The following is a 27,874-nucleotide window of genomic DNA, read 5'->3' as shown; positions in this document are numbered from 1 at the left end:
ATTCAAAGTTCCAATACCTAGAGTGTCAAGTGCACTCCACTTCTTTTTCGATGAAGAGTAGCTTTATCTTTTGATGCAATGTCTTAAACTTTAATTACTTTAACTTCAGGTCACCTTGCAGTTTATAAGTGCTTGAGGACAGGGAACACTTATGAGATGCTAATTTAAAAAAAAAGTGAGGCAGAAATCTTTGATAACGACAAATAAAATCTAATTTGGCTTTAAGGCATAGGTACCGGCAAATGTGGTGCTAATTTATCCTCTACAATACTTTCAATAGTCAACAATGTTTGTAAAATTACACAGAAAGGAACCATTTTGCCTGTTTCCTTATGAGTAATTTACTTACAGCACATCTTTGTGAATACGGTTGCGTAGTCAGAGACGTTCTGTATGCAGAAACATGCACACATTCAATAAATGGTGGTTAATCTGGGGCTGTGTGCTCCATGTTTGTAGTCTCATCGCACCTTTTCGTTTCCTTTCCTTTTGCCAATCAGAGGATGATGGATTGTCAGTACTAGCTTTTGTGATTCTCCTGACGGAAGCCTTTAGACTGATGAATTTAGATAGCATGTTGGCTTCCTCTCACGCTTCTGTCCTCTGACACTGATTCCTTGTCACCCGAGGAACAAAACAAGGCACATGCAATTACCCAAACCAGCTTGCAACACAATGGACTCTATTCAAATAGCTATAGTGTTGTCTTGTCATTTTCACTTCGATTTGGAACGGGGGGAAAATGCAGCACAGTAAACATTAAAAGCCAATTGTTGGAATTGATAGAATTGTGGAAAATTTATGGTGTATCCCAATTGTTTATACAAATGAATTGATACTATGATTTTGCATAAGCATTGCATCACTTCCTTATAAAGAGAGGTTATTGGGTACAGGTGATGATGGATTTAACTTTTTAAATATTAAGCTTCATGAAAATGGAGGAATAAAAACAGAGGGGGAGAAATCAATAAGGCCTTGTTATGAAGAGAGCAATGTCTCTGTGACATTGGCATTTTGGAAGGTTGGAATAAGTCAATGCACTGTGGCTCCCCATCTGGGATGCTCACAGGCAGTAATTTCTTCCCTGGCCAGACATTACAGACAGTCACTGATGGCGCATGTTCTAGGATGTCAAGCCAATATTAAACATTGCCATTATCATGTTCAACACTAAATCACTTTCATGTCGGGGCGACATGGCTCAGGCAGTAAGAGCAGTCGTCTGGCAGTCGGAGGGTTGCCGGTTCGATCCCCCGCCCGGGCTGTGTCGAAGTGTCCCTGAGCAAGACACCTAACCCCCAAATGCTCCTGGCGAGCTGGTCGGGGCCTTGCATGGCAGCCAATCGCCGTCGGTGTGTGAGTGTGTGTATGAATGGGTGAATGGAGAAGCATCAATTGTACAGCGCTTTGGATAAAGGCGCTATATAAATGCCTGCCATTTGCCATTAAAAACCCCTGAAAGCTTGACAGTCTTATTGTTTCAACAATAGCCATTTCTGTATCACAGACAGAGTGAAGTCCCTCGTGCTAGTTGTGAAAAGGCATTGTTAAAGAACGAAAGTGAATCATGTAGGTTGCTTTCTCTGTCAAGTAGCCCCAATCATCCAAATTATTCTAGTGACTAATTCTACTGCCGTGGTTAGAGCCCTGCATCGGGCTACAATGAGGCCCAAGCCAGCCTGCTGTGAGTATGATATTGTTATGACTTAACCCAAACAAGCCCGACAAGTTCTAGCCAAATTTTAAGTCTGAACCTGATAGAACCTGATTGCAGTAATAACATGCCAACAAAAACATAAAGGAAAATCAGAAAGCAGAAAATCTGCTGCAGACAACGCTTGTGATGGGGGGGGGGCAACACTTCCGCTAACTGTTAATAACAGTTGACAACAGTGGCACAGAAGTGTTCCCATTACCCAATCTGACCCTACATCACAGAACTGAAAATAGGCTTCATACCTGGCCAATCACAGGACAGCTTCAGGCACTGCCAGGTTCGGGTAAGGATGCAGATCTCTAGTAGTGATGTTAGCAATTTTTTCCTCTGTCCATCTAAGATATCTATCTCAGGCGTATTAAGAATTATCTTCCCAAAATTCACTTCCAAGACCTTTAATTTGAGTTTGTTTTAATTGGTAGAGCCTACATTATTAGAAACAAGAGAAAACATTTTTTAACATAAAATGTTTATTTACAATTAATTTACAAAAGAAACAAAGAAACTATCTATTCAAGAAAGATAATGCTCAGACACAGTTATTATCTTTTACTCCCATGTCTTTGGCGATCAGAGGCTGTTATACTCAGTCTATCCAGTTGGGGGTTGAAGACTTGGCCAAGGTTCCTGCTGGTCCAATGCAAGAGTCGTGGCTTCTGTCCTGGGTAGAACAGCTGGTCACAAAGTCTGTTACGATGCAGGGTTCAACACAAAGGCGGGGCCTACAGCTGCAGTACTTAGCAGAGCTAGCTCACACAACCAACTCACCAACTCTCAAAAAATCTGTGAGGCTCCTGTGTGCTGGGACCCTATATCCAACTGATTGATCAGTGCTGATGGGCTCAGATTCAGTAAAAAGTCAATCCAGTGTCAATGCATGGTTCAACAATTCATTACTGTAACAAATGTACGCTGTCTGTGTCATAGAATGTGTTATATCTATTTTTGTCATTGTTTCTGACATTTAGTTCCTGAGAATAAACAGTTTTTGGAGATATGAAGTTTTTGCTCAACGTCTCTTCTACTGCTCTGGAATTATATTTCTCCTTTTATCATGACAGAATATTAGTTAAATCCCATCTGACAGCAGTGAAAGAACAGTAAGTTTGAGAATGTGTCCATGAATATCTATGCTTTCATGTTGAAAGGGCAGAGTAGGAAAGGGAATTCAAGGCACTCGACCTCAGAGTCTGTATGTTAAAAATCCAGGAGGGGCACTACCCTATTGTACATATGAACAATCTATTGTACTTCATTCCAGGTTCTCCAGTAAAATCTATCTTTATAAAAAGGAAAACAGATGAAAAATTGAAAAACCTCCCTAAAATGATCCTTGTTTCTCAAGGACTCAACAGGCAAGCATCACTGCCTCTTGTCCCATGTGGTCCAGTTTGTTGTCTATCTAAGCATACAGGCACAACTGTAATTTATGGAATGTGGAGAGGTAATACCACTAAAATTGTACATTTTAAATGTGCCATGTCTCTTATGGTTATCTGTTCCAGGAATAGCACACAGCCCGACCAAGTTTATTAATTAATAAAAGTATGTTTATTACTCCTATATTAATCATAATCACAGATAATTACAATACACCATTAAAGGAAATATGCTAGGCTAATTATTGTTCATTATTGTTTCCATTAGAATACACGTATTGGAAATTGGAAACACCAAATGTTTCCAGTTGGTTATATCAATATAAAATCTTACTAAATCTTTTCCGGAATGAGGTTATCAATTAAAATAACCTCATTTTAGTAGTTACATAGAGTAATTTTATACAGTATTGAGCAAATTAGGTCAATACCACTTTGTGTCAATGTTTTCTCATTATGTTGAGCTAATGCAAAGTACTAATGTTAAAGGAAACCTCTTTGGCCATACAAGACTTTACTACCTAAGAAGAAGACAAGAGTAAGGACTCCAACAAGCCCATGAAGAGGCATTAGTGATTTATTAAAGAGTGGAAGAACTTGGTAATACAGATACTAGAATAATTTCAGTTTGTTATTTTTAAATCCAAGTTGAGCAGACAGAGCAACCACTTGAGCAAAAGTCTCAATAAACAATGCTCCCATATTACGCTTACAAAACTCTTAGAAGATATGTCAGTACAGTAATTACAAAATTCAGTTGTCATTTCAGATTAAGTGGAAGAATACTAAATTGGTCTTGATAAATGAAAAGAAAAATATTTTTTTTGTTCAAAAGCCCTCAGTGAAGCTGTGCTGCCATTCATAGCTCATTAATTTTATCTAAGAAGGCGCTGAACAGCAAGACGCCATGTTGAAGAATAAATAACAATCAACGCATCGAATTGGAAGATACAGAATTAAGAACTATTCAACACAGTTTTCTTTTCTAATAAATATAAGTTTACTTGTTCCAGCTGAGACTGGATGTCTTTCTCTGCTCCTGTTTTCCTCCAGCCAAGACCTTATTGCACAACGTAAACAATTCCCAGTCTCCAGTTTGAAGTTTGTTATATTGTTGTTTATTTGCTTGGGACAAACGCTGAGGTTCAGTTTGATTGAGCTCTTAAGACAGCCCAGTAAATACATTAAAGCCTGGAGTTGAACCTAACGAGGCTCAAACCTCTGACTCCAGACTGGACACCCGGCCCCAAGGCTTTGGCACATAGGGACTGTTGAGTCTGCGGGCAACCACAACCTGCCTCCTGTCTCTCCCACTCGCCCCCGGCGCCTCATACACCTGGCCGGCATCCCCATACCCCCCGTACACACTGTCCGGGTAAACCAGCTGCCTGGGCACTCCGGGGCAGTGGCTTACACAGGGGAATATGTTGCACATGTCCTTAGTGTGTTCATATAACTGGGCGGTCCCCTGGGCCAGCGGCCCCATATACACTGGCAGGTCAGTGTAGGAATTTAGGTAGGAGGAGCACTGTCTGTGAACCATAGTGGAGGACCTCCGCAGGGCAGCAGCATTATGGAGGACCGCCTCCCGATAGGATGGCAGCCGAGTAGACTGTGAGTACTTCAACTTCTGCCCTTTGTATGGATGGCTACGGCCTGGATTAAGGTAAGCATGCTCCACTGCCACTGGGTAGCACAGGTTGTTTTTCCCCGTACTGCTGTACAGCTTTGAGGGTCTGGTGGCCACAACGCGGGGGAACAAGTCCGGCATGTCTATATGGGTGGACGCCGAGGTGGAGGGTTTGTCATCCAGCTGGCGGATCTTGTCGGTGCCCCAGGTAGCCTTGAGGAAGGAGGCCCTGCGGTTTAGCTTCTCCTTACCCAGCAGAGGCACGTCGTCCAGCTCTGGCTCCAGGTAAGGTTTGAAGCAGGAGTTGCAGCTGGCATTGGCTCTTGAGTAAGGGCTGTTGATGCAGGCCACAGCGGTGGGGGAATGGTTGTCCATGAGGTGATTGGCTCGCAGCTCTGTGAGGCAGGCTGCTGGCTCTTCATAGTCGTGCCTTCTCCGCAGGTCCACAGACTCCTCCAGGTAGCTGTGGGACCTCTTCTTCCTCCTCAGGCCGTCGGGGGGGATCTTGCGGCACGGGGGCTCCGCATGCTCCATGTAGATATCCGGCACCTGAAGATCTCTGTAGGGGACAAAAGAGGAGCTGGGGTGCCGGGTGTGGCTGTCCACAAACAGCCTGCTGCTGTGGTGGGGAGTGTTGATCGTGGGAAGCGAGTCCCTCATGGCCAGATGGGGGCTGCTGAGGCTGGAGATGGGCAGCGTCCTGTCATAGAGGCGGCTGCCCCGAGCGGGCAGCGTGTAGCGGAGCGGGGTAGGCCGTGCCAGCACTCTCTGCTTCTCCAGGAGCGGCTGGCTGGCATTCTCGCCATAGTGCACTGTGAACGTAGGGGTCAGGGCACGCTGTGGGAAGGGAGAGTGGTTTTCAGTTATGCTGGAGATATATGGGAGGTGACCAGGGACAATGTCGGAGGTGGCCACTTGTGGCACGCGGTTTTGAAGGCCAACTTTAGCTTCTCCGTGACGACTCCAGTTCTCGATGGTCTTGGTGGCATTGTCTAGAGAGTTCTCCACTTTGGCTGAGGACACTATGTCCTTGGCAGTCTGTAGCATCTTCAGCATATTGGCCTGGGCATAGTTGGTAGTGATGTCTGGGTTTTGGATATTTAAAGACCTATCTGGATCCTCCACGCCATTGAAGCAACTATATATTCCCTGCAAGTAAAGGGGAAAGAAAAGTTTCTTTTAGAACTTTAATAAATAAATGGGCATTTCCTATGGGATTGTTAAATAGTGTCATAACGTTTCTTAAATCTATCACTCTTCATTTAACCACTAAAATAAAATATGAAATAAATGTTATGATAAATGGGGAGAAATATGGCCTGATTCTTCATACAAAATTAAATTTGGTCTTCTGAGCCTGCCTAAACTGTTAATTACCAAATTGTCTTGTATTCTTAATCTGATAAACACACAGATGGAGTCCAGTAGTTTAATTACTTATTATATCAGAGAAGATTATGGTCTGTGAGAGAATGCGCTCTTGCTATCCATCTAAATGTGTCAAGGCAATAAATGAATAAGCAACTGACTATGCATTCATTATTGTAAGATAAGTAATACAGACAGCTGTGCTTTTTTCAGAATAGATAGCACCCAAGGCTTTGTGTCTAATCAGGAAACAATCAGAGTTAATGTTGAAGAATGTTTCAATTATTTTTGTGGTTAACAATGTATTCAAAATTCAATGTATTCAATGTAATAGTCAATGTATTCAAAATAAAGTACAAAAATGTCCCAGAAATTAATTGCTTTGTATTTTGCTCCTCTTTTGCTGTCAGTACTTTATAAAGTAGCATAGTTTTAATAGACAGGGGAATGACAAATGATAACCCATCTAATTACAAAAAAGATACCACATATATAAACTTGGACCATGGACAATCTTGGTCACTACACTGCCCTAATGTATACTGGCATCACTTTCTAACACTTTTAGAAATGTATAAATCTGCTTCATAAAATTCACTGCACACATTATGGCGAAGGCCCCTACCCTGCTGATGGCGAGCAGGAAGTCCAGGCGTTCTGATTTGCGCACAGAGTGTCGCAGCTTCCAGTAGAGCAGGTGCTCCCAGGCGAACACCAGGAGACTGAGACCCATGGCCACCAGCAGCATGTAGAAGACTCCTGCCATGTTGTCGATGTCCAGCTTGGAGCTCATCACCTCGTTTTTCTCATTCTGGCAGATGCCTGAGAGCCACACTGTCTGCAGCCTCTGTGTGTCCCCTGCAGAAGGTGCAGTCGGTGATGTTAGAAGCCAACATGGCAAAACAGCTTATTCCACTGGAGGTGGATCAGTGCTATTATTGGTGGTATTACATTTATTGGTTACATGCTATCTGTAAACTCCCTTCACATTCCTTAATGCTCTCACAATGTACTCCATTAGGGGTACATTTCTGGTCCACACTGTGCGCTCTTTTTTTCTGAACTGTTCTAACATAGAAATGCAGTTTGTATTAATATGAGTCTACAAGCTCCAGTTTTACAATCTAAATTATTTTTTTCAATAAATATATTATAAACTACCCATACCATACCTAATCTCCATATAATGTGACAGCTGTTTTACTGGTTCCTGCCACACTAAAAAACATTCTGGTTTATATATTACACAATAATTCCATGTTCCATTATAATCAGGAGAGAACTCTGAAGAGTGAATTTATGAACGCCCTCACAATTTCAGTATTGTTATTGTTCATGCATCATTCTGCCTTTGGCCAGAACACTACCAAGGCCAATTTTTAGAATATTGAAAGTGATATCCAGACAACAACCTAAGATGAGTATCTCTCTCACAAGCATAATTACAGAGGATAAGCAAAATGCCTCCTTCAGAATACTTTGTGACTGTCTACTGTCTACTCTGTTTTTACACAATACAGTGATCCTACACCGAGAATATATGATGACTACCATATAAATAAGTATAAGAGAGCCTAGTGGAGGTGGTACAGGCGTGTGTTTATATGTCAAGTGTGATTGACATATAAACAAGGACTCTTGTGTTGATTTACCGTCCCCTAGGAACTGGAGCAGGGCCAGGTCTATGGGGCGCTTCCAGCGGGAGTCTTTTTGCAAGGCAATTCCGTAGCCTGTGGTAGCAAACACCTTCCCACTGCCAATGGTCACCAGCTTGCAGCCTTCGTCTTTGCCAGCCATGTAATTGAGCACTGCTGCATCATATATGAAAGCGTCCAGCTTCCTATATCAGCAAATAAAATACCTTTAGTTATTTCAAGTTTGAGATTATTAATGAATTTAATTAATTAATTTTTTCCTCATTCCAATAAGTAAAGCTAATTTTTTTCTCTCAAAAGTATTACTTTTGTCTCAATAGGAAAAAAAAAGCTTTGTGATGACACAAATGCAGAAGATCGATCCCAAAATGGTGTTTTTGGAATTGTGTTTTTGCTTATCTGATTTTACCATTAGATAATTTTATAACTTTTAACCATTAGATAAGGTATGATTTCCTACTTTTGTGTGACTGAAAAATATGTTCCTTACCCTGTTTTAAGACTGTTAAGGGCATCCTCCACTCCTCTCTGGTTGTATTTCATCATGTGGGTGTGCATATCTGGATAGTTGCTACGAATGTTCCTCTCAGTGCTCCCATTGGGAACTGTGCCGAATCGGAAGGGTGGGTAATGCTCTTGTGGTTTCTGAAACTGGGAATCAAGAACAGAAGACTGATAAGATATGGTGCATTGAATTATGGATATCTGCTGCTCATCACCTGTAATGAAAAACAAAATTTCACAGAGCGGAACCTTGAACCAGAACACCCACCCTAGCATATCAGTGGAAGGTGTCAGGCTCAGATTAATTTTACTATAAAATAATTAGGTGTCCATTTTCAGATATTCTGTCGGCCCAATCAGTATCAGTGCTGAGATTTGGAAAGTGACGTTGTACAGGAACATTTCTTTATACATGTTGAAATGTTTTCCAATTAACTAGGAATAATATCATGGATGCTTTAATGATGACTGGGAGATGGACATTTTTGGGGTTTTTTATTTATATGCTAGAGGATGGATTCTCTCCAATACCGCTTCCAAAATAAATATATTTCGCTCATTCTTAAGTACTGGGTAGGTTTGCAGTGCTTCTGAGGTCAAAAAGATGCAAAGCATAACATCTCTTGGCTAGAAATTGATTGGAAAGCTGGGTCACTTTAAAGTTTCACTTCATTCTGCATCAAGTAGGGCAGGCTCAGAGTGACTCCTGTTTCCCCTTTCTGATTGCCACATTGTTCTTAAGGTTCTGATCCACTGAAAAAATCAAATTCTCAGTCAAATTTACCCTTTTCTTTTTTCTGCTGCAAATCATCCTTCAACTATTGAACTTTCAGGATAGTATCACATTTTGAATGATTATGCCATGTGTATGGTGAAATTAGTATAATTATTTACCATTTCTATCTTTGGAGTTGATTTTCTCAAAACCTGATTTTGGACGATATTACAGGACTCTCAGTGCATAGTCTTCTTATCATCATGAAACTTTGCAAACCTTTACTCCATATCCAGGGGAGTGTTTTGAACTGTGATTCATCTTTTTCATTTTCTTGTTGTAAGCTTTAGGGACAGGTACAGCATCATGAATCTCATTGTTAGATCCCAAAATTTCATAATTTTTCTTGAAATTTAAGATGAAAAATCTTACGTTTATAAAGAAATTACTATTGGGTACTGGTGATAAAATTATCTTACTAGGTTCAGATTATAAACTGCTACAAAAATGTTAGAATTTGTCATTTCTAGTGACAATTTGAAATTGAATAAAATGTGTAAATGATGTAAAGTCAATGCCTCATGATTATTGAAGTATGTACCTCTGAAATAATCTGAAAACCAAGGATGTGTTTCCGGTGGAACATAACCTTAAGGCTACTATTTTAGAACAGGGATTTTATTAACTATCCGAAACACAATGTGAGACAAAGTAAACTGTCTGCTTTACATAAGCAAAAAAAAAAAACAGTTTAACTGGATAACCACTATCATTCCATGTAACTCTTCGCAGATTGATTCTGGCAAAAACTAACTGTGGACTCTTGACATTTAGATTACTTTGAGGCATTTAGCAGATGCTTTTGTCGAGGGCAATTTACACAGATTTTATGAAATCATAAAATTGATTTATATAGGTGATATTTACAGAAGCAGTTCAGGTTAGATACCTTACACAAGGGTACAACAACAGTGAATCACTTGGGAGTCCTGCAACCACTGTGAGCCACATAAGCAATGTATCATAATATTTAAAAGAAAATTAAAGGCTAAACACTCAAGTTCAGAAATGTCCAGGCCTTTTTTATATCCACTCGAGAAGAAACGGGCAATTCCAAAACATATATTAACATTCCTGACTTTGAAATAAAGGCCTAACATTCTTCACCAAATGTTAGGCTTGTATTTCAAAGATATTACAGAAGTCTCGTAAATTCACATGACCTTCATGACTTTAAAGCACAGCCATATTTATGTTTTTCTATTTTGCTTTGGTAAAACTGCATTTCAAGATTATGACCGTATCCAATAATGCAATATTGATTCACAAATCAAGCTGTGGCTATTTTTCTTTAATGAACATTATACTGATTTTAGTTTTTTTACTGCAGGTGCTGTACTGCAGTTTCTATTAACAGAGATGTTAAGGTCAGGTTTCCAATCACACAAGAAGAGTTTTAAATTCAGAATATAATGATTAGGTTAATTGAAGGTGTTAGTTTTGGCAATACAAAATTTCCAAAGGCATTCAAATTTACTCTTCTCACCTCCTGAGGCATTGGACTATGACATCATTTCTATATCATTTTCACAGAAACTGCAAAAATAGGTCAGACTGTTCTTCCCTCAATTTCTGCATGTCTGTCCATGTCTTTTTTCCAATAATTGTATTGTGCTTTATGCTGATACCCTAGTCTACTGCACTCTAAAAGATGTGTTGATTTTGACACAGTAAATGTGTAAGCCATTCATTTCAATGCAATCAATGACTGTGATTTTGCAGCAAAAAGGTCTGTTGTTTTTTAAACTTTTTTATTTTAATTTTGTCCACTAAGTACAGATGGTGTATAAAAAGTGTTCAACCTGTGTCAAAGCACTCTGACATAGCATGTGTGAAATATACTGTAAATGCTATGGAAACGCACAGGATCGTACATCATATGGAACATACATAGAATAAGATATTGTGACAAAATTGTATCTTAAGCATTTTAATTCACTTTCGTATAAAAATACAATGAGACCATTTTAACTGAAAGAAGCCATGGAATAATATTGTTCCCATTCAGTGAAGCTCAGGTCAATTATATACATTTCTCCATAGGGCTCATCGTCTGACACTTCTGAATATTAGCTGCTGGAATACTGCCACGTATGGAGTCAGATATAATTATCAATAAGTTCACATTTTCAAAAGTATATGCAATCCTCTAATCTTGCAAGCTCCCACAGCTGAAGAATCTAGGAATCAGTTCCAGCACTGGGGTGGGTTTAAGAATGGATTTCCCAGTCAGTTCTAGTTTACACCTTAGTAGTCACGTAAAATATGTAGACATTAATACCACCATGCATGATCAGTGGCTATCCTATTAATCCCACTTGCAAAACATTTCCCAATGGCATATGCTTAAATGAAGAATTAATGTAGTTTATTTTCCCTGTGGGGGCTTGTTCCTCTGTTTCAGTGATTTGAAAGCTTTGCCTATGAATGACTCTCTAAGATAGGACAGCAAAGCTGCAATGCACATATTGACAAGCTCTCATCATCAGGAATTTTGAAATAGCACTGCTCATTTACACATAAAAAATCAATTTAATTATCAGAATTCTCAGATTTTAGGTATATTTACTCAAAATAAAATACTGGAAACACAGGAAACATAAATAAATATTTACTTCTAAATTTAATTGAATGCCAAATTTCTTACCTTTTTGTCACTGAGTCCAGAGACTGTGTCGATGTACTGCTCCTGGATCATGAAGGCGGCCAGGTTAGCAGTGTAGCTGGCCAAGAAGATGACTGCAAAAAAAGCCCACACTAGGACCATGATCTTACTGGTGGTCCCTTTTGGGTTTTCTATGGGAACAGAGTTGTTGAAGACGATGCCCCACAGTAGCCACACAGACTTTCCAATGGTAAAGGTAGGCCCACCAGGAACTGGGAGAGAGGAAAAAGGAAACATACATAAAGATAATGTAAAAACATTTCCTCTGTATAGTAATGTTCATAAATAAGCTTATGGCCATGGTGATGATAGTTATCAACATCAAAATATTTGCTTGCTTTTGGTATTTTGCACATTTAAAAGAATAATCCTGAAAGAGTAACCACTTCTTTGGTAATTCTTAGGTTCTACCTGTTCCTGGGCCACTGAAGGTAAACAATTGCACTATGCAGGCATTGCTTCAGTAAACCACAGGCATTGTCAAAGGAACTGTAGTAATATCAAAAGCAGCAGTAGTTCTTGAAAGTTTAATTTTCTCTCAGTGGCAAAGACAAATTATTTAGGTAGTCTCCAGGTGTTATGGGATAGGAGCATTGCTGTTTCCAGCTGAAGCCAAGTCCCAGACCCCGTCCCTTAGTATATTGGTACATCACTATCCAGTTTCGAATGCAGTCAAGGCTGGAATTTAGATATTTGAAATTGGACTTTGGGTCAAACCCTGATGAACAGTATCATAGCCAATCTCTGAGCATAACAGGATATGCAGAATTACAATGTACTGACCGATTGCATCAAAACGACCAAGAGAAAATACTTATTTTGCAGGAGTAAAAAATATCAATAAAATCAACTTAGAGCTCAAAGCAGTCATACATATACAAAACCAGAGCATCACTTTTGGATAAATAACTTGTCAATAGCTTTATAATGTAGCAGTGTGGCCTCGGTGACTGGGTTTTGAAGCGATAGGGTAGGGCACTATCATTGTGTCCTTAAGTAAGGTACTTAACCTGAGCTGCATCAATTGTTACCAGTGAAAGTTATCCGGAATAAGAGCATCTTCAAAATGCCTAAATGTAATGGAAACTATTTTTTATCATAAAATGTATTACTAAATATTTATTATAAACTATACATTTTCATGTTAAATGATATTTAAAGATAATGTTCATGTAATTCACCCATGGATAAACTAATTGACATTGCACCAATGAGATCAGATTATGAACTCTTAATACAGATTATTACTCTATATTCTCTAAACTCTAAGCATCAAAATAATATATGTATTTAAATATGTGCCTGCATGTACAAAGTAAAAGCAGTTTAAAACTTTAATATCATTCATGAAAACCGATGCTTCCAAGTGGCATATTGTCATACATACTGCATCATACAGTCTGGAACAGGGAGAGTGGGTGATTTTAATGTGAGTATTTACAGAAGAGGATAGGACAGTTATAACACAAGTCTGTTATAACACAGTGAGTACTATTAACAAAGAAAGCTGAAGTAAAACAAGCCAGTGGCTGCTGATCTTGAAAGAGAAAAACATACAGTATAACCACACAACGTGCAAACATATCAGTATTAGCTTTTTGCCCTGTCACAGGCAGCAAAATAGCCTAGCAATCAATCAAAGTCAGATTTGTGAAGTAACAAGCGTTAATTAAACCAGAGAAAATGACCTTTTATATCAGAACGGCAGCCCATGTTCTGTCAGTTCAGTATATCTGGATTGATTAGACTTGTTCAGACAGTACTGCCCCAACCCTCTTGTAATTTGGTCTCCTGGAATTGCCAACTAAAAGACTGAAAAACTTGTCAAGAAAATGGGCTTACCTTTAGCACTGACCAGGCTGCGGTTATATCCCACGGGACTGAAATATTCAAAGACGAAAACAGTGATGGCCACCACAGTAAGGCACATCACAAACATCATAACCCACACCGCTGGACTGTACGGCTCTGGAAGAAATAATAAGTGCAATGGGAAAAAAGAGAAAAATAAAGCCAGTCACACAAGAAACTAATTAACATTTATTTATGAACACACAGAAGAGACCGCCAGCAAAGACGTCCTTGCCATTACAGGCAAAGATTATATTTCAAATCCATGCTTTTTCTACCGGCCAGCCACAGGGTGCATTTCACATTTTTGTTGTTCGATTTATTACTTTTGATTGTAGGATTTGTTAATGCTGTGGGAGAAGTCTTTAATCCAACTCAGCTGTCCCTTCCAGGGACATTGTAGATGAGATGAAATGTATTTAAACTCCATAGTGAAGTGGTGTGCCGCCACACATAACTTTCCTCAAAGGCATCTGCTCTGTCACATTCAGACGTGGCTTAATATTTTAAAAAGGCTCAAAAAATAGGAAAAGAGAGAAACTTTCTCACCGAGAAAGGCAGAGGGGGATACAGTTCCATTGCTCCTGGCCACCATCACGCTGATTCCGGTCTCCACAAAGGGCACGGAGAAATCGATGATCTCCGACCGCTCCTCGTTAATGGTGAGGGACCCGATGGCCATGTCTGCCCGCTTGTACACCACCTGGGGAGAGAGGAAGAGAAGGAGCGAAGGAACACAGCAGCCTGTTCATTTTGGGCTGCCATGTTGAAGGCTGCTGAAGCCAAAAGTCAGTTATTATCGTGCACTGTGTTACTACTGTTTTTTTAATTCAGTGAAAAGACCCACTAAGTATGATTCACCAAGTATCAGTGTGCATTAACCTATAGGGTATAGTTACTAAATGGTTGGCATTTATATAGCGCCTTTATCCAAAGCGCTGTACAATTGATGCTTCGCATTCACCCATTCATACACACACTCACAGCTACTGGCTGCCATGCAAGGCGCCGACCAGCTCGTCAGGTGCATTTGGGGGTTAGGTGTCTTGCTCAGGGACACTTCGACACAGCCCGGGCGGGGGATCAAACCGGCAACCCTCCGACTGCCAGATGACTGCTCTTACTGCCTGAGCCATGTCGCTCCTAGTTACTGTAGGAGCAGAGCCAACGATTCCACTTTGGGATTTCCGGTTTGGGTAATTACTCATATAGGTATACAGGTACCTCTTTTCAAGCCTAGAGTTCTGTCAAAATCACAGATCCATAGCAGATTTGGAGGGCGTGGTGTGTTTTCTTTGTTATCATTTAGTTCTTAATAAAGCATTCCAGCTTTTAATTGATACTGTGTATCTTTACAGTGCCTGCTTTCCATTCTGTCATTATAAAACAGTAATGAAATACAATTTTTATAATCACTAGGGGCTCATGAAAGATAATTTGCATATTTATAGTCAGTTCTGTCAAATGGACATATTTAACCACCAATCAAATACAAAGCAATCAGGCTGTCATTTAATTAATGAACTTGCTTATTGTGCTGTCAATAACGGAGTGTAAAAAGCCATTTGCAATGCAGGATATTGCTCTTTTTTCATTAGCATATTGCAGTCAGGATGTCTTTTGACATAGACGGCATATATGTCTATGCCTCATTATACATTTTCCAAGACATTTCCGATACTTAATCTCAGTTAGTAATTAACTACAATTAGAATTTTGAAAAAAAGAACAGCAATCTGGAAGTGAGAATGTGCTCATATTGACTTGTGAGGCTGACGTTCTGACCTTTTTTCTTTTTTTTTTCTTTTTCCTTTGCTCCAGTCAAAGTCTAAACATAGCCAGATAAGTGGCGAGGTACAAATTCCAGAGTGACATTCATCCACCCTGCTGTGCTATCCTGTTCAAATGGAAATATGACACTGATTGATTCAGTGTAAGTTCCATATCCTTGTTCTACTGTAGGACTTCAACTGTATGCTTTAAATTAGTAGTATCTTTGAAATCATCCTACAGAAATTAGGAACAGGTGATGGAACAGATTAAGCCATCAGGAGCTGAAAGAGGAGTTTTAACCTGAAGACAGACATAGTCAATATACAGAAGATAACAGGACAAATGCTTTAAAACATGATTCCTTTTGCAAATATAAAATAATGAATTAAACAGCAGCCATTTTTCATTCATGCAGCCAGGTGTTTCAGCAGATCTTGGCAAAGCCCCTGTTCTGCAACCAATCTTTTCAGAATTTACGATGAGGTCAGTTACGTACAGGAACGGAGCATGGAGCAAATCGAACTGATCATTAATCAATGATCTCAGACTCATTGTCAGCATGATCAAAAGAGGCTCTATATTCTCTCAGATGGATCCCTTGTCAGCGATTATAGAGCATTTCATTCTATTTAATTGTAATTCCTGATATTTATCACTGATATTTATATTTATCACTCCACTCTGCATGCATGTGAATTTACAGGGCCTGTTCTTTGCACTTGGCCAATCGTTACTTTGTCATTCATGACCAATGGTCCATTGAGCACAATTGCCTCGATGCATCTGAAAATGGTAATGTCATAACTGTCTTTGTAACCTCGTTTTCTTTGGAATGCTGTGCAGAAGAAAATCTATTCATTTGATGGCACAGATTATTTACAAGGACATTTTGCTTTTATTACTATCCACTCCTGACTTGGAGCGTTTCATTTTTATCTGAAGTCATTAGCTCAACCTTCAAGGCATTTTTATTTTGCATGGCTGCTGATTGAACAATCCAGCCCTGCCGAATCACCTGTTGTTTACCACTTCAGTTGTAAAGTTTGGAATTTTTGTACCCTTTAAATCCTTTGTCTCATTTTGTACCTTTGGCCACCCACCACACAAATATATGTATGCATGCAGGCATACGCGCACATGTACACACAGGCTATACACTCAGTGAGCAATTTAATATGTAGACCTGTACACCAGCTTGGTAATGCAAATATTTAATCGGCTGATGTGGCAGCAACTAAATGCATAAAAGCATGCAAACGTGGTCAAGAAAATCAGTTGTTATTCGGACCAAATGTCAGAATGGGGAAGAAATGTGATCTAAGTGAATTTGACCGTGGAATGATAGTTGGTGCCAAACAGGGTGGTTTGATTATCTCAGGAACTGCTGATCTCCGGGGATTTTCTCTTGAGTTTGCAGAGAATGGTGTGAAGAAACAAAAAAGTGAGCAGCGGTTCTGTGGACAGAAATGCATTGTTAATGAGAGCGGTCTGAGAAGAACGGCCATATCGGTCGAAGCTGACAAGAAGGTGACAGTAACGCAAATTACCACGCATTACAACAGTGGTATGCAGGAGAGCATCTCTGAACACACAATGCGTCAAACCTCTTCAGTGGATAGGCTACAGCAGCTGGTGGCCAAGAAAAAAAAAAGTCTAATAAATACCTAATAAAGTGCTCACTGAGTGTATGGGTAGCAGGTGGTGCAGAGATATTAATGTAGGTACTGCCGTCTCACCTCTCCAATCATCCCATTCCAGGTGCCGCGGACCAATTTCCCATGCTTGCCATTGGTCACCAGGTACAGGTCATAGGAGAACTTGATGGTGCGAGAGAGCTTTTTCAAGATGTCTATGCAGAAACCTTTGCAGCAGAGTTTGGTATAGGGCTCTGAGTGACCCACAATGCTGTAAAGACAAGAAAATAAATTATGAAATACTGACCAGGGAACCAAAACACTCATAATCAACTTAGGGTTGGGCTGGTATTAAAAGATTGGTGATTGTTATACCCTATAGTAAAGTACTGGTAATTGGCTGATGGGTGGGTGGGCTTTTATAAGTGGTTGATTGTTGAGGCTATAGGTCCATTGTGTTTTAAGCCCGTTAGGCACAGCCACAAGCACCTGTATCACCTCAAAACAGAAAATCCATTCAGTGAGAAAAAAAGCTTACATTTCCACTGTGTTTGAGCTTCTGTAACTTTGTAATATTTGGAACAAGCCCCCTAGGGTTACATTTCATACGAGACAAGGATTATGCCTTTAGTCAAAAGGGTTCAAGAATAGTAGCCATTTTATTGTACGTATGTCATGTCAAAGTTTGTGTTAAGAAAAGGGGATGATACTTAAGGGGTTAACATTCAAATAGAAGTTGTAAAACAATGCACTTTTGAAGGTTTAGATGTTTTAAATTGAATTCAAATGAAATCCAGGTGATTTTAAATTCAATTTAACAATAAACCTATTTACAAATATCCCAACCTATAAAAACGAATGGTGTTGATGCAACAAATCGGCAGTGTTCCGCTGTTTAACTTTTTAAAAGCATAAGCAACAAATCGCTTTGTCAACATTTTGAGGCTTGCCTTTTTCATTTGGAATAAAACCAAAACGCAGCCAAACTGATGCTGTGGCAGTTGGCTCAGAAACAAGATCATCCATCATCAGAACAAATCCTCCTTTCATTCAACATGATAAATAATGAAAAAGGTTACCAAAGGCCAAACCCCCTCTTTCAGTGTGGAGCTGTGGAGGCTAAGGTAACGGACCTTGATGCGGCATCAGTCTGATGCAGTCGGGCACCGAGGACTGGGGTTTGCGTCCCCGTCCTTCCAAAAAAAGTTTGGCCGGCTCATGTGGGAGCGGCATAATGTGTCTGCCACTTCGTGGGTGGGGGGAGGGACTCGACAGGGGAGTCATGAGGTTGAGACAATTTGGCCTGGAGAAGGCATGTCGTTCTCTGGATTGCTACATCTTCCCAGGCCATAGTTAACATGGGTATTTACAATAGATCGGGTTGGCTACCCGATAGAAAATGGGGAAAAATCAGAAAAAAATAGGTTTTTTAAGTGTGGTCTAAGGAATTAATTGTCATGGCGGTTATGATCGCAGACACAAGTTGGCTAGTTAAAGAATATTTTGGATGACATGTACTATACTATACATTATTATAATATTCATAACAATACTAACATATTGTAATAATTGGGGAACAGAAGACTACAAGATAACAACATCCACAACCTCTATTAAATATAATGTCTTACAGCTTCGGTATAACTTTTTTTACATTTTACGTCTTGTAATTTTATAATTGTATATTAAAGATGAAAAACAGTCATTCAATATTCAATAGTTCCTCCCCTTCTGCCTGGTGCATTGTGTGGGGCTGTGATGATAACCAGCATTTGAACTTCAAAAAGGCCCATGAAGAGGGAGTGTCAGTTTGTCTGCAGCTCACTTTGTCCTCAAATACATAAGGCGATTGTATTTGGGCACTGTTCCTTCAATCAATATAATGGTGGAAAAAAAATAACCACCATATTACCCCAGTAATTAATTCATCACCAATTAATTTCTGTCATAACAGGTCATACTGGCACAGCCTATTCAAAATTCACCCATATTATTCTGTGTTCTAAAATTCATATTCTGTCTATATAGCACACCGCTAAGTCTGAGACTGACAGAGGCCAGCGTGGTCTTTATGCAAACCATCAGCATGAAAAAAGCCTGTGGGACATGTGTACTGGTGACGTCAGGAGCAGAAAGAAGGACAGTAGTGGACTGGTTTAGCAAGCTTCAGGCATTATGATCCCATGGTGACAGATGTCTGAGTCAGACCAAAACAAAGTCTGTACAAATTAATCATAAGCAAACAAAGGCAGGACTGAAAATACAACACTGGATTACTCACCTGGCTAATGCGTGCTGAAGCACATGGGATAAGCCGCCAACACACTGTCCAGGCTTTTACAACTCCAGCATGCTTTCCATAATACCGCTAGGCCACACTGCAGCTCTCTCCTCTCATTCTCCTAAATGTCTTACTTTAACATTAGATACAAATATTTGGGATTTTCTCACTAAGGGTTCTGTGAATTGTCTCCATAGAGGAACCCTATTCAGTATGGAATCCTCTATCATACAGTATGTGTGAAGTATGAAAGCTCCCACACTTGAACTAGACAGGGTTCTCCTATGAAATCAAAGGGTGTACACTACTCCCTCTCTTTCCCCAGAGAGTGCCCTCAGGCTTGCATGTCACTCACAGACTGCTGTCCCTCATGAGGCTCTGCTCTGCCCATGCCTGTACTTCTGACACCGAAAGCGATAATCTGTCGAGGCTCAAACTCAAATCTCCCCAGTGACAGGCGGCCACACTAACCACTGTGCTAAAGATTAATTTACCTCTAGCAGAGCAGTTAGGCAGCCCCGCTAGCGGATCGCTGTAATAGTTTAAATGGATCGTCTGGTAACATGGCATGGTACACACAAAGGCACAAACCGATGAAGGGAAAAGGAGAAGATCTATTTTATTCAATTATAGACTGGATTAACATAGATGTGATTGGCAAACTGTATTCTTGTTCCACCAGGACTACCATGCGGCAATGTGTGAGAGGGATACAGCTGTCTATTTTCTGGTGTCGTGAATGTCTCAGTGCAAACAGACTTGGGAAAAGGGATTTCATGCTGGGTATCTCTGCTGCCTGTGATCATTATGCTATCATGTTAATTGACCATGTTCATCGTCAACAGCTTGGTATTATCCACTGTATCAGTGTTGTTACATGGTCATAACAACACTAGTGCCATGCATATCTTGCATCCCATTTGTAGCACTTCCTGTTGCATATGATAAAGCGTTTGTCTGGATACTTACGTGGAGTTACGTAAACGAACAGAACACGGGGAAGTAGAAGTTCCACCAGAAGTTTGCGTCTGTTCAATGGTAGTTTTTCTCCTGAGGAATGTGCTTTATGGTCATGGTTGCTTATTGACTATCTCAGACATGAAAACACTGATTGATGTGAATTTGACCGATATTTATAGAGAAAATGACAAATAACTGTACAACGTCCCTGTGTTCAGAAGACTGTGTTAGCTCATGATGGTCCGAACATCGCTGTATAAACCTGACCGGTTCGTAGTCTCTTGTTAACACCAGCTTCCCCAGCACAATGTCACAGTGGAGCACTATTACCATGTCACTGTATGCTGAAATGGATTGCGTATGTGACTCGTACCAAGTTTTCATGAAAAGGGAAGGAATTATACTTTCCTTAAATTATTTTTGCATTCGTCTTGAAAGTTGCACTGTTTGGAACATGGTGAGCTAACTTGGTGTTCGGAACAAGGTGAGTTTATTTACTTTTTGTGACTGCTATGCATGTTGCTATGCTGTATCAGTGCAACCTAAATTTCAGCTTTATTATGTATTCATACAAAAAACTTGTATCCTGTTCATGGGCAGGACCATCCTTCTTATTGGAAAGCTTTGACAAGGAGAGGCTTGAATAAATCCAAACAAACAGAGGGGCTCTGTTAAGCACTCTGAAGGAACGAGCACAGTGGAGCGAAATGCAAAGAGCAATAAAGATGCATCACCTCTAACCTCCCACAGACCTTCTGTCTAATGAAGTGTGCAGTGAGAGGGGGTGTGGTGAGGGGGGGTGGGGGGCGACGGGTGAAAATCACAGCCAAAGAAACAGAGTCACAACAAAAGGAAACAAATGAGCTGTTTAGAGAAAAGTCTCTCTCTAAAACTGGCTGGGACATAAAGTAAACAAGCCAGTCCCCTGTTCCCCCATCTCACCAGCTGTCAGTGCACAGCACTGTGGGTTAAGTGAGCTGTGAATTGTAGCTGAATGATTTAATCAGCCAAACTGTACAGTATGTGTGTGTTGATCTCATCTCTGGTGGTATGTTTGCATTTTTGTTTCCAGGAAGTGCCACAAAAGAATTGCAGTAATTTACAGCTGTCAACGTCTATTCAACAGTTATCTATAGAAGAGGGAAGGCCATGCAACCTGTTTGACCGTTGTGATGACATAAAAACTATTTGTCAGCTACTACCTTTTTTGGAGAATTGTCTTCTTTTTGGAAAACATGGCAAGGTATGCTTGTGATGCCCAAAGGATTGTACAATAAACCTTTTAAGAAAGCAGTTTGGGCAGGTAGTATTATCAGATGTACTCAGAAGTGAACTCATGGGCCTGTTTCTGGGGAGCGCTTGATGGATTCAGGGAATCTCACTGCCACGGCTTCAATAATATGCCATCCTCCGACAAGCGTCCACAGGGTTTACCCTTGGAGGAAGCAGGGGCGAGGCCGGTCACTCACTGTGCAGATGGGCCGGTGCTCACATACCGATTACCTGAAGGATGAAACATTGGATAGAAACCCCTGTCTGACAAATAGATCCTTGGAAGCCTAATAGGTCCCTGCACCCCTCCATCGGTTATGCGTGTTCTGGCACTTGCACTGAAACATCAGCGTCCCGCTGATCTGTAAAGCCATAGCATGCTGTACTTAGTGAACACACGTGCCAGGACTACTGACTCCTGAAAATGTGAGCCACAGGCTTGAGTAAAAACAACGCTTTTTGCTCAGAGCCTATTACCCTGGGAACTTGCTGTGAGAGGATTGTCACTGTAATGCAGTCTATACATTACTGTTATTGATCAAGTTGTCTTCCTCCTCCATTCCCCTGTGGTTGGGTCATTTGATTTATTTGATTTATTCGATTTTCTTTATGCCACCTCTGTTGTCATTCTCGGATTTCTGTCACGGCTTGTTGAAAGCACCTGCAACATCAGGAACCCGATGGCATGCAATCTGATTCCCCTCGGGGGAAAACAGATCCTCAGCTTGTTTCTGCTGTTTATTCCTTGTTGGTCAAACAACAGAAGCTTGCCGTGCACTGAGGTGTTTTTTTTAACAGCACAGCTTGGAGTAGCAGCAGTTGGTGAGTCATGGAATGAAGATTTTTCTCTATTAGTGCCATTACCCGTGCAGTCTGGAAAGCTCAGGAGTTGATTTTAAAGACTACATTGTTCTAGTTGAAAAGCCCTGAATGGAATTTAGTTCCTGGGGTCTGTCAGTATTTGTTAAACCACCAATTCTGACAGTGGTAATACTATCAATAATGTTGATTATGAGAATGCTTTCAGGGACTTCTGGCCATGCACAGCAGAAGTCCACATTGTGAAGTCTGGTCTATTGGCAGAGCTATTCATTCACTCAATCACCCTGCTGCGCAGTAACCCTCCTTGTCAGACTTGTCAGACACGGGCAGTTGTTTCTAATTTTCTCCGACCCATCTGTGCTTTTGTTGAAGAGAGTTTTGTTTACTGAAAAGTATCTGGACAGCTGAGCATGAAAAAACAAAAACAGAGCAGGCAGCAACGATTTCCAATAATGAAATGGTGAGCCAAGGCCCCACCGGCAGAGAAGGGAGAACAGAGGTCGAAGCTGCTAACAAGCAACACATTATTGTACAGATAAAACAACTTATGAATCTAACAATATAACATACTTGATCCCATCTACATCCGTGATTTCCTTATTTTAATTTTGAGGAAAGCCAAGCTTTTACCTCAACAATTTCAGGTAAAACCTATGCCTGTGCTATACATGGAATATTAGCAGCTTTTTAGCTAGCAGATAGTTAATTGTTTATGGGCATATGTCCTATGTCCTATTCCTATTTAATTATCTTATTTCATTGTGAAGCCTATATTATGATCAATAAAATTTAAATGATTTATTTTGCCAAGTAGCCTACTCAAGGATTACATGCTCAAGTATGGAAACATACGCAGTATGTAAAATTGTACTGTAATACCATAGGTTCACACCTAATAATCAATCTTTCTGATTTACCATTAGAAGGATCTTAGGATTCATGAGGTTGGAGATGAGATTGTTAGGAAGAGTTATGCATGGAGAGTTCTGGAGCTGTACCAGATCTGTGTAAGTTCAGAAATTGGTTAGTTTTGATTGAGGCATTTACTAAATTCAGTTTTACATTTGAACAATTTTGATTGGGTTGCACTACATAAAATAGTTAATCTACTCAAAAATGTATATTAAAATGTATATTAAAAGCATCCATAATTTGTAATCTAGTCATTACTAGTCTATTAATTACTTACACCTGCCTCAAAGGAGGTGCAGTATGTTCATTCTGGCACAAAGCATGTAATGTGTCTCTTCCAGGAGGAAGAAGTGAAATGCTGTTTTCCATCCCCCTTAATATTACCAATTATATACACAGCGAGCTAACATAAGCTAACACATACATTTTACAACATGAGCAACTATCCTCATTATATTGAATAAACAAACTAGCTTAATTGTTTGCTGTCACTAGCCTGAACTACATGTAACGTACTACTAGGAGGGATACTGTTGCTCTGGTCATGAATGTACGTAGCTTGACACTACCAACTTTTTTACCTCTGCTGATATCCAAGTTGGGGAATAGTCACCCTCCATTCATTGGTATTACAGCCACTGAGAAATATTCTTTAAAAAGGCAACTTACTCGGCTATTTTAAGAAAATACAAAATAAAGAGTATAACGTTCGCAAATATACAACTGTATGCATATTAATTTAATTATTTAAAATCTGAAGTTGATTTGTTCCAATAAGGTTAGGGATTGAGTGGACCACTTTGCTGTTTCCATCTGGTAATAATAGATATTTCAGCAAGCAACACATAGATCTTCTTTAATGGCAACCAATGTGTGATCACACTCAACAATGCACTCCACACGTCTCGCATAATTTAACTTTCAGTTTGGGTACAATAAAGACTTTTAAAAGGCATCTTTCAATCGTGTTATGATATTGAGTTATTTTGTTTCTGTTTATTGAATTATACATACAATTACATGAGCTGCGTATAGGAGAGAAAGCTTTTATCGAGGCTGTAATCGTGCACATTTTCCTACCTCATAACATTTTATTCATTATTCCTACCTCATATTAATTATTCTGGTAAAGGCTCTCTGCGCCTTACTTGAGAATCAATGTGTCATTTTTGTAACTGTCATTCAGTAGTCTTGGGAGACATTGGGCCATCTGGCTTCCACTCATCCTTCAATAACCTCTGCCAGTCATTAGCATCCAAAATATAACCAACCACAATATAAAAACAAGTGCAATGCCACTGGATAGCATTGCTATTTATTCAACTGTTGAAATTAATTGTGCGTGGAAAAAATGTCAGAAACTTGCCCTTGCCCCCAAAGCACACATACACATACATACAAACCCCACCCCTGGACACACTGGTCCCTGGGAAAGCATTCCCTGTTAAAGCCCCTTTGCTCCGGCCCTTGCTCAGATTACGGCACTCACACTTCTGTGCGGTTGGACTGACGGCGGCAGGGCACGGTGTTGCGGACGCAGGTTCCAGTGGTGGGGTCCACGCTCTCCACAATGACAAACGGCCGCTCCTCGAGGGTAGCCACAGTCAAGTGCCGGTTATCAGACACCGGCTCCAGGAAACTGCCGTACCGCGGCCACACCGGATATCGCATCTGCAGTATCCCCATCTCGTAGTTCCCCACCTGGGCAGAGCAATAGAAATGCCAGGTAACTGTCCGTCATATGACACGTTTTACCTTATTGGAAAGGGTAGGAAAGCCCGTACAAGAAGAGCACTGTGTTTTAAATTAATTTGGTACTGAAATGACCTAGCAATGCATTTATGCAACAACAACAAGTAATGCAAGATGACATTTGCTTGTCCCGGGAAACATAGATTTTTCATGAAATTGGGGAAACGGAAATTTCGTTCCAAAAATATGTCTGCATCAAAAAATTAGCAAAACAGACATATATTTCTGCCAAATCGGAAATATGTTGGCCGGATGTGCATTAAAAAAAGAAAAAAAAATCTATGTGTTTATCCATCTAACTTCTGAATTCTATATTTTTGTTATTATAATATGATTTTTTGACGTAGAGAAATGGTATCAAGGATTGTTAGACTAGGTCAAGGTTGAGTCTATGACTAGGCCAGGGTTGTAAACTGTTAGCGTGGTGTGCCCTGCATTGCAAATAAGACACGGATAAGCACCTAAAGAGTTTTTTTAACAATCGGGCATCGCCATCTTGCGGTTTTATTATGTCACAATAGAAATATGAAATCAACAATAATTTGCTTCAGGAGCTCTATTTCAGGCATTACATTTTTCTTTTTGGACTAAGGCCCACTGAAAATACAGTTTTAATGGATTTCAAAGTGACATCATGGCAGAATGCTTTTGGCTATTTTAAGAAAAACACAAAATAAAGAGTATAACTTTCGCACATATACAACTGTATGCATGTGAATTTAATTGTTGAAAATCTGGATAATTAGGGATAATTTGAGACGTCGACGACTAAACCAAAATGGGGCAGCGTGGATGGGGTTAATGACAGCTGTTCCCGGAAGATAAATGAGTACAGCACACTTGGGCAAGGACTCTGTCTTCTTTCCTTTCACATTACATTTTATATTGCAAAAAATCTAAAGGAAGAGAAATGGTGTAATATTTAATAAATTAAGTTGTGCTGACCCCTTCTGGAACCTTTTACATGAAAGAAACACATGCAAACAGAACGGTCATGAGGAGGAAGGGCTGGATCGCTCTGGGCAGCTTGCGGAAGGCGATTGCATTTCCCTTGTCGATATTGCAGCATTGGAGTTGTAAAGCCCCATAATCTTGAGTGTATTCAGCTTCCTGTTACAGTCAAGCTCTAAAGCCCTGTGAATCCCTTGGAAAGGAGCCTTGGCTTCAAAAGGGGAGTGATGAATTAGGCTGATCTGTATAGTCCTCAAATTTATTGGTGCTCTCTCTTTTAAGGAGATGACTTTGTGGCCAGACAGGGTCCACTACACATATTGTATACAAAGGTGTCGTGTAATTCAGGCTTAACACATACATTCTGTATAATTGGCACTGTAAATTACATTCATCTGACTGAAAATGCTACCATTCATGTCACTTTACATGAGTAAAAGTTACTATTGAACACAGTTATATACAGTATATATTGTATAATCTTATATCCATTTGCCCAATGCTATAATGTGTTGTTGTCTCAAAAACATTCACATATATTAAATATAATTTATCTTCATGTAAATTATTAGCATATTGTTTGAATTCATTAAAAAATATATAATAAACAATTAAAAATAATAACAAATGTTTAAGGTATATACATTACAAATGCACCAGTTTTTCAACTTTAAATCTTCTAAAAATACCTAAATTAAGGTCAATAAAAAGGTTTATCCATGATATCAGCATAAAATAATACATTTCCCGTTTTTGGGAATTATAAAAATGTATTAATCAACTGGTTTTGCCATTAAATGACTTTTCAAGGTGTTAGAGCTGTTACAGCACCTGTATTCCCAAGATCACACTTTACACAAATGAGAAGTGCTTTGGCTCCATAATTCATGTTCTTGACATGCAATTCCAATAATATGCAGTCTCAATCTGAACCTATGCAGTGGGTTATGAAGCAAAAAGTTGCGTTGCCGCTGATAAAGATCTTCCCATGTTGCCGTGTTGACATGTAGACATGTTTGCAAAGACATATCAAACTTCCTCAAATGAGAAATGTATGCATTACTGAGCAGCTCGTTTTCAGATTCACAGCTGCATTTCCACAATTAGGAAATTGCTATGCAAAGATGGTAAATTGTAGCTTGACGGTCTGTTTATCTACCCAAAATGGGAAGTGTAAAAATCATTTTGAAGCACAGGTACAAAACAGGATTATTTCTTCACCAATGCTTTTGTAATTATTGAATTTTTAAGGATACACTACATGCGCATTGCTGCTCAGGCTGTTGCTTCTGTTTACTTATGAACTAGTGTAATGAGTGACTAAGCATAGATATCCCATGGCCCCTGTATTGCAGACAGCACATAATCGTTTAACCCAAGTGCTGAAAAAAATGAGCAATCACTCTGAAAAGAATCTTGAAAATTTAATTCAATGTCAGATCTGGATTGAAATGTAAGTCTTGACGACAGAGATTTAAGCAGAAAGAATGTGCAAACAAGCAAAATAGGTTATTTCTTTCGTAAATACTTTCCAAAATACTGTCTCACTCTCTGTCCCTTTCCTTCCCTCTCTCCCTCTCTCGATCAAACCCACGCACATCACACAATTTTGAATGGTGCTGAATGATGGACAGTTCCTGGCTTCATGTTTAGTAGAAAGATCCCAGCAGCCATTGGGGCACTCTGTGCCAGGGATGCCCAATCCGTTCTGCTCTGTAAACACATTGTTAAAACAAGCCTGCCAACATCGTTAATGAAGTTCTGAGAGATGCTTTCTGCAGACAGACTACCAATATGCTGAATAATGCTTCAGTCTGATTGTTATATTTGAGAATACAAAATTGCCATATGTTTAGAAAGACTGTCACTTTAAGGACATTTTAAAATTTGTGTCCAATTTGCAGTTTGATTCATTTGTTTTGTTGTTTCTTTACAGCATATGGGATTGGCTTGTGAATGCATGTGTAGAC

The 27,874-nt window shown here is 39.8% G+C and overlaps 1 protein-coding gene across 1 annotated transcript in view; it reads right to left on the bottom strand.

The window, feature by feature from the left end:
* Positions 1 to 3,738: 3,738 nt before the first annotated feature.
* Positions 3,739 to 27,874, bottom strand: part of LOC133122112 (glutamate receptor ionotropic, NMDA 2C-like) — a 45,546-nt gene continuing 21,410 nt past the window's right edge. Inside the window, exons 4-13 of the mRNA XM_061231846.1 lie at positions 24,691 to 24,902; positions 17,057 to 17,225; positions 14,097 to 14,250; positions 13,539 to 13,664; positions 11,679 to 11,908; positions 8,243 to 8,403; positions 7,750 to 7,937; positions 6,723 to 6,955; positions 5,550 to 5,878; positions 3,739 to 5,519 (exon numbers count right to left, since the gene is read on the bottom strand). Of these exons, the coding sequence (XP_061087830.1) occupies positions 4,313 to 5,519; positions 5,550 to 5,878; positions 6,723 to 6,955; positions 7,750 to 7,937; positions 8,243 to 8,403; positions 11,679 to 11,908; positions 13,539 to 13,664; positions 14,097 to 14,250; positions 17,057 to 17,225; positions 24,691 to 24,902 (3,009 nt within the window). The 3' untranslated portion in view covers positions 3,739 to 4,312. The remainder of the gene's footprint in view (positions 5,520 to 5,549; positions 5,879 to 6,722; positions 6,956 to 7,749; positions 7,938 to 8,242; positions 8,404 to 11,678; positions 11,909 to 13,538; positions 13,665 to 14,096; positions 14,251 to 17,056; positions 17,226 to 24,690; positions 24,903 to 27,874) is intronic.

Source organism: Conger conger, chromosome 2 (assembly GCF_963514075.1).
Source record: "Conger conger chromosome 2, fConCon1.1, whole genome shotgun sequence".
NCBI classification, from domain to species: domain Eukaryota; kingdom Metazoa; phylum Chordata; class Actinopteri; order Anguilliformes; family Congridae; genus Conger; species Conger conger.
This window is presented reverse-complemented; position numbering and strand designations above follow the sequence as displayed.